The sequence below is a fragment of the Atractosteus spatula genome, chromosome 1 (genome assembly GCF_055471065.1).
Source record: "Atractosteus spatula isolate fAtrSpa1 chromosome 1, fAtrSpa1.hap1, whole genome shotgun sequence".
NCBI classification, from domain to species: Eukaryota; Metazoa; Chordata; class Actinopteri; order Semionotiformes; family Lepisosteidae; genus Atractosteus; species Atractosteus spatula.
This window is the reverse complement of record NC_142706.1, coordinates 50909523-50925179: the sequence shown is the minus strand read 5'-3', so window position 1 is coordinate 50925179 and position 15657 is coordinate 50909523. Positions and strand designations below refer to the sequence as shown.

Here is a 15657-nt window from a genome sequence, read left to right as displayed (position 1 = left end):
ACTTCAGAAATTGTTTTGTGGCAGAGATTTCATTTTCTAAAGGTTATTTATTATATGGCCTTGTTATTCTATGCCTGTACTGTACTGTATGTTTTCTGAATGTAGGATTCCAATGCACTGCATTTGTCATTCCTTTGGTAGTGGTTTAGTTCTTTTTTTCCAGCAACCAGTTTTCCTTACCTCACACTTAGTACTGTACGTCAAACTCAGCAGTGTTAGGGAAGGTGTCCTGAGGGTTGTTTACCAGAGGGTAAAAGAATGATAATCCTGTTTGCAGTTTCTTCTTGATACATCAAGAGAGAGGTCTGGAAATTTGCCACATAACTTCTGAGAGCACAGGATATGATCGTACCAAGCTGATCTTGCTCTGAGTAACTTCATTTGCAACATGCAGATTGCAGTTGTGGAATAGGTACAGAAAGTTCTGCTCACTGCACACTCTGCTCTGTCACTAGAGTACACTCTTGGGATTACAGGAGCCTGTTTTGTGACACTTTGGTATCTAAACAGTAATTATTTTAACTTGAACTTGAACTTGAACTTTATTGCCATATGTAACCGGTACATGTACTGGTACAATGGAATTCTTACTTACAGAAAGTCTCTCGATTGTTAAAACAAGGGCAAAGACAGTGCATCAAAACAATATACAAACAAACAGTAGACAATGTTCAAGTAAACAGTAAGCAGTTTGAATGTAAACAATGCAGACATGTAAACAATGACTGGAGATGTGCAATAAATAAATAAGAAATCATAATGAGGTAGATGGTATAGGTGTGGTCCAAGGGGCATGTTCGCCAATCGCACTTCTTGTGGATAGAAGGTATTGAGGAATTTGGTGGTAAGTGTCCGTATGCTCTTGTATCTCTTGCCTGAGGGCAGTGGGGTGAAGAGCTCATGCCCGGGGTGGTGACTGTCCTCTGTGATGGCCAATTCTACCTTGGCAGCAGTTCTCATAGAGCTGGTTAATCTTGGTGAGACCACAGCCGATGACCTTCTGGGCCATATTGACCATTCTCTGCAGTGCCTTTCTTTCTCGAGAAGAGGTGTTCCCGTAGCACATGGTGATCACAAGTACCACAAGTTCACCACCACAGGTACTGGCATCCCCCATCGCTTGAGGAAGCTCAAGAAATAAAGGCGCTGCTGAGCCTTCTTCAAGACAGAGTCAGTGTTCACAGTCCAGGTTAGATCTTTAGAAATGTGAATTCCCAAAAACCTGAAGCTGGTAACTGTTTCCATTTCCGTTCCATCAATACTGAGTGGGCTGTGAGTGTGTGGCCTGTGTCTCCGAAAGTCCACTATAAGCTCTTTCGTTTTATTTATGTTCAAGTCGAGGTTATTGCTATGTAGTTTCGGAAGGTATTGAGAGCTTGTATCTGGATAACCATGTCATCTATAGCAGACAATATTAAGGCAAGAATGATCAGATTTGCGTTGAGTTTGTCAGTGATCCCTTCACTGGTTCTGCATGCAGGTGTAAGGTATTGCTTAGTCGAGGGATGATTGAGCTTGGTTGCAATGAAATAAGCAAGTGTTTTCTTGTGTTATTTGTGACAGGAACCCCAGACTTTTTTCACTTTTTTACCTTGAAATAACTGAAGGACATTTCAGAGAAAGAGTAGCAAACTAAAAATTGACCGTTGTGTTTATCTCATTATTTTTTATATTAATGTAATGCTTTGAGATTTACAATATGGGCACCAATGTCAGCATGTTTAATAATGACATTATTCAATGATTAAAACATAATCTAGGCTGTTTGTAGTGGCTAAACAGGTTAGCACAGGAACACAGGAGAGACCATCACTGATTTCTGTGTCTGTACAGGAGCTGTAAAACTCTGATCCAGTTGGAGCAGTACAGTGTGGAAAACTGTATTTTTCAGAATACCACCAGTAAATCAGCACCTTAAATCATGGGTGCCCAACTTTTCTTCAGAGTTATCAGAATCAGCAAAGTTAATAATTAAAGAAATTATGAGTTTGTGTTGTTCAGTCATTAGTGTTTCATTAAGTACCTTATGATCTTTCCTTTTGCCAAACCTACTTTAATTATTATCCACCCCACCTATCCATCCATTTTCTAACCACTTCAGGGCCGTGGGGGAACCAGAGACTACCCTGACAAACACTTAACTTATAATACAAATGATAAATAATCTGAGTATTCTAAATTAGAATCTGTCTGTTTTTTTTAATGGCAGTTTCGTTCTTGATTTGTATGCAAGAGACATTTTACCATACTAAATTTAGTTAATTGGCCAATTTGTGTTACGGGATGCATGTTGGCTAGAACCTGTGAGGTGTGATTCTGAGGTGAATTTTCAGAAGAGAATGATGGTCAGGCAGTCACCATGGTTTTGAACTGAAACCCCACTTCAACACATCACATTTATTAAGCTTAAATGATACCTCCTATGTTTGGAATTAATTGGTGAAAGGGTTTTATTTTCTCAAGAGCAGTTCAGGATAGGTATCGACAACAGAACAAGTGGCTTTTAGGCCGCTGTCCTGTTTGAAGAAGGAACCCAGTTTTGCTGTATTGTATTTGTTGTGTCATCGTGATGATACCTACCAAGTTGGAGTTAATTGACCAAACCAACATATTATAGAAGAGTTACTAGAGTTACAGGCCGTGCTTCACCAAACATGTAATGACCTTCTGTGGGTGGAGAAACTTTTCAGATGGAAACATTACAAAGCTTTGGTTGTAGCTGAAGTCGGCCAAGTTTAATTTAAATTGTTGCAGCAATTCAGAAGAACGGGTAATTGAAAGGGGGTTTGAATGCACAGCTCAGACCTCTATCTTTGGTGATTCAAGCGGACCTGAATTTGTGTAATACATTTAATGGTTTATCTGTCACACTTTAGGTCTTTGAACATAAGTACTTTCAAAGTGGGAAGAAAACAATGTACAGTCACAACTAGTTTCCACTGCCTTGTTGGAAAAATAGTAAGCTGTGTTAAAATGAACTGAGTATTTAAAAAAATAGCATTTGAGTGTTTTGAGTACAATACTGGTAAAACCAGGATCTGGGATTTTATGTCTAAAGCAAGGTTTGACTCTACATTCCATTACTTTGCTTAAGAAGCCAAACATTGGTAGGGATGCAGCCTAATGTGTCTTGTGGTGCAGACAATCTGCTTTAAAGAACTGCATTTTATATACCGGAGCAGTCAGCACAGGAGCATGTCTGCTGCATCTGACTGGAATCATTGCTTTTTATGCAAATAAAAACACAAGGGTGCCTGGATGTACAGTAATTAGTATTCAAGAGGAGTATGCTGCTCTTGGAGGCGATCAGATCGGGGAGAACATTTGTAAAGTTACATTGCCCTTCTCTTCTTTCTGTGGAGAAATGGCTTTTTTTCTCCTCAGAGCAAAACTGCCTACAGCTTTATTGTGCAGCACCTTTACATTGCCTGTGGAGACACAGTGAGGAGGGAAACGGCTGCACTGCCACTTACAGCTCCCAGACAGATTGATACTGAGAGGAAGAGCCAAACTGAAATTCTCAGCTACGTCTAATCATTCTGCTTGTCTAATTCTCCTATATTGTGTTTGAACTGTGTGTGTTAGTGGGGTGCAGTGTAAGGTTAGCACTGTGAATCATGGGAAACTCTCCGTTACATGTTTTGGAGAGCCTCAGAACAGAAGAATGAGGCAGTGATGATCCCATCACACGGTTTCCTGAGGAGTAATTGCTGCTGACAGAGAGCTCAATCTAATCCAACATGTGGATTCGGTTAGCTGGCTTTGTATAGGACATCAGGAAACCCTGAGTGATGGGATGTTTTCTGCAGTTGCTGCCTAAGCTTCCAGTTGTCAAATAAATTAGTATTGTCTCTGCTTTTCTTTTCAGTGCCCAAGTGCCCTCTGTTAACAGCAAACCCGGCTCTGAAGAGTAAGCGGACTTGCATTTCAAATTAATAAAATTGAGAATTCCCTAATTTTCTATTTGCTTAATATCTGCTATCTGCTAATTTTGTTTTTAAAGTCTTATGAATTGCAAAAATCTTAAATTTCACACAGTGAAAGCAGTATTTGGTGTGAAAGAGTTTAGTATATGCTTTTATTTAACAAGATATATTCTAAATAATAGCATGTTTGAAGCTAATATAATGTCTGTTGAAAAACATTACAGAAGTAATTTGTTCTGTCTGTTTGCACGTTTTCTAAAATGAAACAGTGGATTTTTAAAAACACATTTCCACACACTAAACCCTTTAGTGTTGCTCTGTGACTTAGTTGACACTTTGTTGTTTCAGATTTACCAGTCACAGCAGCCTCCTGAAAAATAACCCTCTGTTTTCAGCCTTCTGGAAAAGACTATCAGGTCAGCAGTGGAGCAGCACCTCTTTGATATGCATGGGAGTGGAGGTCAAAGTTCAGAGGACTCTGAATCAGGGCTGTCCTCCACTTCCACAGCAGTGACGGCCAGGCAGAGACGCCGCCATCAGAAGGAACAGGATGAAGTGTGGAAACACAAAGACACGTAAGACCACTTACTATGAGTGCCTCTTCTGTGTTTCAGAGAAGAAGAGCCTGCTTAGAGCTGAACTCCCTTGACTCCAGATATGTCCTTAAATAGTTAGCCTGCACTATACAGCAGAGCCCAGTCACATGAAAAAAACTGCACTTCCAAGCAAAATTATTTTCTAATTTTACCATTGTATTTCAGTGTCTGTGGTGTGCATTCACTGTTACATTGTACAGCCTTGTTTCTGATTATCCTCCATTCAAATGCTAATCAATTCTATGGTTTTCTTCATACAAAACTAAACAACAAAAAAAATACATACAAGTATTATTATAAATGTCCTATTATACGCAGTATAGTAGATAGCAGTATTAAAATTAATCGTTTACACAGAACTGCGTAGCAAACCACTTTTCTGGATTTCTCATGGATTCCCATGTTGAAATGTGGTTTTGCTTTGCAGCGTTGTTGATTTATGTCATTACAGCAAAAAAGCATAGTTTTGCATTTAGAACTGATCTTCTTGTTTGAATACTGTCCTGTATGAAGATGCATGTGAAAGAATGTAGTTGATGGAAGCAGCAGATTGGGATAAAGTGCAAATATCAGTATTTAGCTGAGGACAGTGTAATTGTGCAAGTTGAAAAGGAAAACAACTAGGTCAAAACCATTTTTAAGAAATTCTCATTTAGTTTATGTACACTTCTGTTGCAAAACATACAATTCTGAATGCAGATTATGCTTAACTCAATTATCCAGTGAATTACCCAACACGGATAAAATAATTCATTTTGTTTATTTACATTCTATTTTCTAATGTCCTGAAAAACTGCTAACAGTAAGGCTGTTGCAGACTAATTTCTTATTTTGAGGTTCATGTATGTGTTATTGACTACTGTTGTTCCCCAAACAAGGTGAATTCTGTAGCTAGATAACTGGTCTTTTAAGAAATTACATTATTAAAACTGGATTTTGAGCACGTTATGATGTGATGAGATGAGATTGCAAGGCATGTAGCAGTTGTAGTGTTAATTTTAATACTGTTTTGCAGTGGTCTCCAACCATAGTCCAGGAGAGCTCCAGGAGAGCTTTTAAAACTTGAAAGCATTTAGAGATCATTTATAATAAAAATCTAACTGCCTTTCAGGTCTCAACCACCATAATTTGTTTAATTAAGCCAATTATATACTTAATTGATCCCTCACAAATGTTCCCAGTTGTTAGAAATAAGTAATTTAGGGTAACCTATAACAGTTAATGAATTGTGGTTTCAGGACCAGAGTTGGAGACCCTTAATTTTATTTGCAGCACGCTATACTGTATATAAAGTGTTTTTAATATATAAAAACATATACTAGTTGTGGCAGATCCCCCTTACCTGGTAGCATGAAGTACCTGTACTCATGAACCCCTTGTTAAATGTTACCTGCACCTTATTTGCTTAAACCTTTAATAAATCTGGAAAGCCGTGAAACCAGGACAGAGGGAGACCGACCCTGGTGTTAAACTTGCCTGCTTTTGGCCTCATTGAATTCACCTGTAGTCCCAGCTTTTAACTGATGAGAAAGCTGTGGTGCCCTTCTCCCTTCTAATCTCAACCTACAGAGAAAGCCCTGTTTTTCCCTCTTAACCTACTGGTGCTTCTCCCTTTTAAACTGCAAGAAATATGATCCTTCTCCCTGCTCTAAATGTTACCCTTAAATTAGTCTAATTACATGACTATGCAATTAGACATTAAGGCCTGTCTAATGAGTCTTTTTATTAGGAGAATGGTCAAACAGCCACAGCAGATCTGACTCTCTTCGGCTGGTGAGAATGCCTGTATTTTTTCTTTCTCTGGTCTCTCAGCCGCTCAGCCACATACCATCACAACACGGTGTTAAATGATGCCATACTAATACATCAACAAGGAGAAGGGGCTTTTCTTACAGAACATCTACAGTACATATACACTACATACAGTACACTTCCAACATGTAGTGAAGTGACTAAATATATTAAACCTTGTCCAGTTGATCAGCAGGTAGGTTGGACAGACTGGAAAACTTTACAGCAAACGTTTTGATTGCCCAAGGCAAGTTGACAAGCCTTAAAACTGGTAATTTTGCATAATTGTCTGTGTCAAGACTCCTCTATATTCAAAAGACCATAAAGACGTGCTTGTTTCTTTCATATCTGTGCTTGGTATTTTGCCATAGGTGTATAGTATATAGGCTCTGCACTGTACATGTATATAGGCTGCTATGTTTGATATTCAATTACTCTGTACTGTATATCTGACTTTTCTTTAGCAACAAACCTCAAGATCCTTACTCCCAATACAATTATTGGGATAAAATGATCATTTTATATTAAGGATAATTGTGGCATTCTGAAGCATGCTGGCTAGTGGGAAGATAAAGGTGGATAAAGAAGGTAGCGAATACATCATCAGCAGCGAAGATTACAGAGGCATCAATAAGTGTCCCTAGGCAGTCTTGCACAAATTCAAGGCACTGTACAGGTAGTTACATGCTAATCAGTGATAATGGAATGATGGAAAATAGAAAAAACTGCTAGTCTTAGCAGGTCTATGGTACATAAAGACTGAAAAACAAGAAGTACCTACTTGTGAAATTATGTGTGTCCTGCTAGCTCCATTGCTATGATATTCATAGGCCATTAACAAAATGGTTCACACAGTCACTTACTAGTGATACCCAGTGAGTGGAAAATTACTCATTTAACACCCATCCTTAAAAAGGATGACAAAGCTGAACCAAGTCATTATGGACTGTTAATGACTATTAACAGTTTGTAACTATTCAATTTAAGGTTATGGAAACAATAATTAGAACTAAAGTAAAGACACATCTGTACAGAGAAAGGATTCTGGGGATTTTCTTTTATATATGTATTGCGCATTTCCTTGGATAAGGGTGTAATCTAAATTACATGGTATGTTAACTTTCACAGGAGACATTTGATAAAGTTCGTCATAAAAAGTTGGAGGTGGTAGGTTTTTAAAGTAACCCATTACTTTTGTTTGAAAAGTAGGTAATGAATGGAAAATACTATACAGATGAGGGGTAAATGCTCTGTTAGAAGAAGAAGTTTAACAATTAGTGGAGTACCACAGGGTTCTGTATTAGGACTACTGCTCTTTTTAATTGATATAATTGGTCTTTTGTATATATTGGAATATGTAGTACAACAGTCAGGTTCTCAGCTAGTGCCCAATAGGAAATCAAAAAGATTTAAGCAACATTCAAGACTGGGCAAACACACAGGGGAAGGCATTTACTGTTGACAAGTGCAGAGTGTTACATGAGTGTAGCACAAACATAAGCTTTTAATTTAAGATGGGGAATGCTGAGCTTGAGGAAGCTACAAAAAGACCTTATTTATATTTTATATATCATATTCAAAAGACAAACAATGTTAGGCTTTATACAGAAGTTAAAGGTGTGTGATTTAAATCAGGGAATGTTATATTAAAATGGTGCAATGTGCTGGTAGGAAATTATTTTGAATGTTGTGTTCATTTCAATCCATGCAGTGCACACAATGTTTTATAATTAAAAGCACATTAAAAAATTCAGAAGGAGATTAAATATAGGATTTCTGTCTTCATGCTGAAAATGGTATTTTGCCTAAAAAAGCAAATTTGCCATGGTTAAACACTGTCTGGAATATCTTGGCGGGGACTGTGGATCTGTGGCACCATCTGTGGATATAAAATGGCATAATATGGGGTGATTTCTTTTCATTCATCTGCTCTTATACGATAACAAAATTTTGTTACGCCGGATGTCTGAATTATGTAGTTTTAATGAAGCTAAGACGGGATTGGAAGTTATGTTTTTGAAATCCTGGAATCCATGAGATCGGCTGTTTTTGTTCATGACGTCATACAGTGCCAGTTATAAAAAACTGTGAATGGAATCCGTCGTTACTGTGGTAGGAAACGTTTATAGCAAGATTAGCAAGATTCGTTTGCACAATGTCTGACTTTTGATTCCTTACAAACAGGTTTTTTGTTTTCCATGACAGAAGGCTATCTTGCATACTATAAATGACTAAATGGTAGCAGGGTAATAAAATGGTAATAAAATTTAAATAAAATTAAAGAACAAATATTTACATTCAGAAAAAAACACATGGCCCCATATTCAAATCAGTTAGGCACTTTAATTCCCTTTAGGAAACAACAGGAATTTCTCCACCTAAGTGTTTTGAATACATAGTTTATAGTCTGTTTTCAAAGTTACAAAGTCACATTTTGTTGGATAATTCATAATGAATGTAAGGCTGAGGCTTATAAGGCACTGAGACCTGAGACAACAGAATTTACCTAACCTTACAAAAAGATTGCGTAAGACAGGTTTGCTTGAATCTCGCAAATTTTAAAAAGACCTGTTGATTCACTAACAGATAATACTGCAAGTGTACCGAATCTGCTTTAAATTCTGTTCTTTGATTCTGTTTTGTGAAAAAGGGCACCTTTTCATTTTCTAGGGAAGATATCAATAAGGAGAACATTCCTTCAGTGCTGGGCAGCAGTGAAGATGGACAGCAGGCCCTGCAAGAAGCAGAAACGAAGCAGCGAGACAGTGGTCCCATTGAGGAGTGCACGAGACCGAAGAAGCACAAGTTCAACTCCAAACTTTTGGCGCACACCAAAAAGCAAGATGGCCCCATTGTAAGCATCCCAGTATTCTGCAAGCCAAGCAAAACAGGCTGATATGAAACTGCTGTGGTGTGCACATTTTCTGATTTACTGTGCTCTTGAATTAAATATTAGCCAATAATTTTATTGCTTTAAACTCTTCTCTTACATAATCTGTTTTCTTTGTTTTTTTCTCTACTTGCAGTCTTTTTGTTTCCTAAGAGTCATAATTGTAATTGTCACAGACTAGTGCTACTGGCAACATAGCTTATGATCAAGTTAATTGATGGGTAATTACATGCCTTTGTAACACTGTACCCATTTGCAAAACCACTCAGGTGTGATTGTTTTTCCCAATATAAAACGTGTTGATGCCTTTTAGTCCATTTCAGCCCATTTGAAAAAAAAAAAGTGCGGAGAGACCTGTTTAAGAGCGTGTTTGTTGGAAACCATTAGTACACTAACCATCGAGCATTGAACAAGAACAAGAACTGACATTACATAGTTTTCTCAGTATATAAAGTTATTATTTCTGTTAAACTGTCTAATTTATTATTGCTGTATTTGCTATATAATTTGAATCCTCACCATGTTCCTCTAGACATATGGATTTGCTCCTTAAGTGGAGATGTGGAGGTCACACTATAGGTTCAACACAGCTGTTGTTCAGTACAATATCACATGTAAGACTTGGATTCTTACAAAAGCCAGTCAGTGTCTGTCAGCGCAGCAGTGGCAGTCATTTAGCTGGTGTGGGCTGGCAGGGGGGTTGCTGATGCAACACCTTGTGTGGAATGCTTGCTCAGCTATTTCCAGGCCATTAGGAGGTTAAGCACAGTTCAACCTATATCTACGTTTCAGAGGAACAAAAAAGAGTTGTGGCATTAAGGTGAAGTTTGCGTGTTGCCTCGAATCAGAGCAGTAAGGTCAGATTTACATTGTTCCTGGAATCAAGAGTGCTTTTTTTTGTTGGGAAGTCAGGTTCACAAATACCAATTTTCAGAGAGTAAATAATGTTTCACAATTTAATGTAAAGTGCTCGGGCAAGGTTATCAAGTAATGTTTTTCTAAAGGCCCTGAACCATTTTTAAATGTTTTTAAAGATCTATTATTATTATTATTATTATTATTATTTGATTTTATCTGACAAGGATCTAAAACATTAAATTAAATTAAATTAAATGAGGTTAATATGTTGCTGTGTTTTTTCCTTTCTTGCAGAAGTCTGACAATGAGTTGTTGTTAATTATTTTTATCTTTTATATTTTGATTGCTTATTTTTGGTTTCTGTCCATGCTATAATGTAAGATGCCAAGGGGCAGCCAATGAATGAAGGTTAAATACCTGTTATTTTATGTGTTTATTTTCTGGTACCAAAAAAAAATGACAGTGTGGATTTAATTTTCTATACTTGTAAAGATTAATGATCTTACATATTTATTAAATGTGAGGTGTAGTGTACAAATGGTATTAATAAGTTGATTATCTTAAAGTGAAAGGAGCTCTGAAAAACACTTAATTTGGCATTTGTTCAAATAAGTTTGTTGGGAGTTTGAATACGTCTTGGATTATTAGATATTTATTTATTAGATATTTTTATTATTAGATTCTTAGTATTGTGGATTTATTTTTTTCTGTTTAATTGGCCTGCCTCCTATACAAAGTTGTCACATTGACATGATGTTTTCACATCTTATTCATCCCAACCTTCAAGTGAAATTCTGATTTTTCAAATTATTAATATTTGTATACCTGGTTCAATGTAGCAGAAAAATGTGTTGATGAACACCAGGCACTGTCTGTATTTTGGTGTTTTGGCTATGAATGCTGAAGGTTATTGAACATTTTATTGTCCATTCAAATACTATCCTTTTGCTAAATACTGTACTTGTCTCAATACAGGAATGCTTTGGAGCATCTAGACTGCAAGATAAACCAAGCACCAGCAACATGGAATCTGTAGAAGAAAAAAGGTAGGATTACAAAAATAATTTAATACATTTGTGTGAAAACATATATTTAATGAACAATTATTAGGTGAGCCTTCCAGTGTTGCATACTGTATCTTAAGCTTTAAAAGTTTTGTCTTTGCTTTATTTGAAACGCATTCACTCATGATTATTTCTCATAACAATGTCTTCTTAATTAAAATAACAAATGGCTTTCATGAGTCAAAATTATCTTTCTAGGACATTTATGATTTTATTGTTAATGATTGTTAAAGAAAACATGTTCACCAGAAACACAACACACACAGTATTAAAATGTTTATGAGTTGAATTCTAAGATCTTTGCAAGAGCAGCTTTCTTTTAATATTTAGGTACTGTATATCCAAGATACTGTGTAATGAAGACATAGAAAACAGTTTATTCAGGAATATGATAATCTGATAATCTCTTAGGGAGAGATTGCTGTTTTAAGCATAGCAGTATTGAGTTGCAACTGCTGTTTAAGAAGAATGGTATTTATTTTGCATATCTGATCAGCTAAACCTGAGATAAATCCAAAAATTGCTAATTTAAGCAAAATTTATGATTTTAATAATAATGCAAAGGATAGTTAGTGAAATGTGATGTTTGTGAAATTAAATGTGAAGTTTAAAAGTTACTGGAATTCTAAAACTGGGCTTTCTTTTCATTTTTAAGAAAGGGCAATCAAATTGAGGACGATACACTACCGTTACCCAAGGTGCGTTTTTCCCTGTCATTTTTCGACAGTAGGTTTCTCACTTAAGGTGGAAGGAATACAATAATTTTCTGAGTCTGGAATTTCATGTTAAAAGAATAAACTACATGACAACGGCCATTCCAGTTCATTTCTTCTTATGAAAGTTATTTCTATTTTTGTGTGTTTTAAAAACAGAAGTAAATTCAATTTAATTCTTAATTTAATCTTTAGTCATTTTGTCCTATTTATAAAGCTTTTGTGCTTGTAAAAGCATCAAATGATTATAAAATGCTTGTAAAAATCAAAACAGTTCTGTATTTTGTGTGTGGTTTTCCTCAAATATTTTTACATGCAAAAAATTACAAATGCAGAAAATGTAAGTACTAAAAAAGTATGTTTCCTAGAAAGCTCTAATGATTTCAATAATATTGTGATCCTGCATCCAGGAACACTAATGTTAAAATAGGACAAATTCCTATTTCTGTTAATTTTGTTTGAAATATTCAAATATTCAAAATATTCAAAGTCAGATTTTTGGAGATTTATTTATTTGTTTCTGGCATGAAGTTAGTGTTTTAGTATTTTAAACAGCAATTTAAACTGTTGCAGTTAGCCATTCCATGAAAATTGATCTATTTTTAAATCTCATTAAGATTTTATGTATTTTTTGTTTTACATCATAAACAAAGTGAGAATTGTTTTTGATTTGAGTCTTTACATACTGAATGTGAGATGTGCTTTGAATATGACAGATATAAACACTCATATAAATTGATGAACAAGATCTTACAAAACTATTTATTTTAGGTCTAGAATAGCAGGCAGGTGAAATAAGGTTTACTGCAGTGATTTAAAATCATTTGTTGAGCTACATTGCTTTATTGTAGGAATTACAAGAATGCTTCAGTCAGTAAAGACGGAGATGTAAAGAAAACAAAATAGTGTGTACATAACATGTGCATAACAGAAGTTGTTTCTCTGGATCAGATCCCAGTGTCTAGTGTCATTAGTACTGCAGTACTCATGCCGTCTGGAAAGGGGATGAAGGGAAGCCGGCAATTCTATCTCCATACACTCCTTATTCTATAGCTGTTCTGAACATTCTGTTCCCCCTGTGAATCCCCAGTGTTAGGTTACACAGGCCACCCCCAGAGTATGCTGAATCATCTATATGTAATATGGTATGTTTTTCAGTGTCTGCTGCTGCAAATCACCATTATGCTATAATTATAATAGCACTCAACAAAGCCTAAAGATTGCATATACTGAACTTCAACAGTAGTGAATAGAATTTGAGCTCAATGTGTACAGTATACAGTATATACTGTATATATATAAAACAAAAGCATTAAAAATGCTTGCTTCTTTAATGTGCTGTACATTTGCTGTATCGTGTATACGTTTATGACAAGGTATAGCACATTGCCTTTTAAATGTGATTGGGTTTTAGTTTAGATTGCTATAACTTTAACTTTAACAAGTAAATGTTGTCTATGTAGACAGCATCCTAATTGTGAAAATAAGCATCAGAATCCGGGCAGATCTCTTATTACATAAAATTAAAGTGCTCCTGAAGTTTGTGCTGCATACTGTAGTTAAAGCCATTACTTTTTCTCTGTTGTTTCTTTGTGGGGAACAAAAGTTTTTTTTTCTGGATGACAGACTTTGAAGGGAAGCATTATGGTTATTTTATGTGCTTATAAGTTGATTTACAAAGAAGATGGCATGCTAGAATGCAAGCGGTATATAGTTTCAGGAAAAAAAATGCATGAGTGGAAAAAACAATTCCACTTTCACAATTTGCTAGAAATGAAAAAAAATACTTTACTATCCTGCAAACAATGTGCTTTTTACTCTGTATACTGAGGAGCTAGAGTGCGCAGTCTTCTGTGTTTCAAGATCAATCCACATAGCGTATACAGCCAATAAAATCATGTTTTCTGCAGGATCTGACTGAAGCCTTTCCAACTTTATATAACAGGATGTATAAGTTTATTCAATATGCTTGGTGTTTGCGATAAAGTGCCTTTCCAAAATCCTTTTGGATTAATGTTCAGAATTAGCAGCAATAAAAGCAAATCAAAAGCAATGAGGATGTCAGAGTTATTAAAAAATTTGAAAGGAAGAACAACTCTTGTTGACCTGTAACGGACAACATTACATTGCAATAATTCAGTCTGTCCAGTCTTTGGTCTTTTTGATCAATTGATAGTTTCAAAAAGCTACAATCTTTCCTACCTAGGTGTATGTTAAGTGTATATTACACTTGAAGTGTAGAAAATAGGTCAAAAGTAGCTAATATTCTCATGTGAGTTACACTGCAGTTGTTCTAATTCAAAGTCAGAATTCATTGACAACTTGTTTGTTAATTCAACAAGTTTTCTTCCTTATACACTTGTTTAGATTCAGTCCCTATAAACAAAAGTGTTTTATGCCATCTTAAACATTTGGGTTGCATACTGCACAGATTTATGTTGTACAGTTTCATTCCTAGATAACAGGGGGTTTCTCTGACCTCATGAACAACAACACAAATGGCAGAAGGGAACTGGTTTCATAATCAGTTACATAAAAATTCCCATTGGTCTATAGTTTTTCTGCCTGAGACTGCATTTGTGCAGTATGTGTCATATGCTATTTTAAAGTTATTGAAGACAAAAAGTAATGAACTCAAGGGTATTAATTAGCTCTGACTGGTTCACAATGCCAGAGAGCATACTGTCTAAGGTGACAGCCACATACGGCTGTTTTGTCGTTAAGAGACTTACTGTATGACATATCTTGCCTTGAGCAGTGAAATGGTTATACATTTGTATGTATGTCTTACAAGGAGTGCCTCGCAGGGTTGTGGTGTTTTTTTAGAACAGACTATTTGTTTGGCTTGCCCCCAACAGTGAGGTTTTAGTGTAGTGTTGTAATATGGTGTGTTTGGAGTACGTTGTTAGTGGTGATATGATCCTCATTTAAGAGCTATCAGTTCCACTGTATTGCGGGTGTCTTGTTTAGAATCATTTTGTGTTTAAATTATGTCCTCTGTTAATTCAGAAAAAAAGAAACAGACATTTATTTTTGTTCACCTTACCTTATCAAACCAGCGATTGTATTGTGTATATGGGTTAGAGGCATTCCCAGCCCTCAGCTGTTCAATATAGCATAATGTTTTTCTCAAGTGTTTGCCTAAACAAGTTTCTATGCTCTGGAGACCCTAGAGCCTGTATTTAAACACAATTATATTAAAGCATGGTAAATGAAAAGGCTTTTTTCATCAGGCTTTTATTTTGTACTTTGTTTTGGAAAATAAAGAAGGACGTTGTTTAGACTTGAGCATCTGTGCATAAATGGGTTTATTTGCACAAGACAGAAATGGTGGACTAGAAAAATGAAAAATCAAAGTCAAAGAGATGATACTTTCCTTTAAAAATCAAGCGTGTAATTTTATTATGCTTATTCATAGTATGCTTATTTCTTATTCATCAAAATGAGAGAACATGCTTCTGCAAACTGAAAATGTTTATCACAGCCAGAAACAAACCAACACAGCACAGATTATAAAAATGCACTAACAATTAGAATAGGATGAGTCTGATGCAAGTGAAAATGTCTAGGATAGAGGAAATTTTCTGTTTGCTTTTGCTAACAAAACAGCTCAACAACAAAAAAGTAGCTGTCCCCTCTCATTACAGGGCAAAAGATGGAACACTAAGGGCGACACCTCTTTTCAGTAGAAATGTAGTACTTTATGCTTCAGTGCCTTGGCTTCCTTCCAGTTCATATTCTTCCAGATCCAGCTGAAAACAGCGGTACTCTTGCCTGTTACATTTATGTAGTTTCCTCCTGTAGTACCCAGGGCTGTTC

General features: G+C 35.9%; 1 protein-coding gene across 1 annotated transcript in view; it reads left to right on the top strand.

Moving 5' to 3' along the window:
* fam13a (family with sequence similarity 13 member A) overlaps positions 1–15657 on the top strand; it is a 100987-nt gene that overhangs the window by 66405 nt on the left and 18925 nt on the right. Inside the window, exons 10-14 of the mRNA XM_088909914.1 lie at positions 3869–3910; positions 4322–4501; positions 8984–9167; positions 11037–11107; positions 11781–11823. Of these exons, the coding sequence (XP_088766040.1) occupies positions 3869–3910; positions 4322–4501; positions 8984–9167; positions 11037–11107; positions 11781–11823 (520 nt within the window). The remainder of the gene's footprint in view (positions 1–3868; positions 3911–4321; positions 4502–8983; positions 9168–11036; positions 11108–11780; positions 11824–15657) is intronic.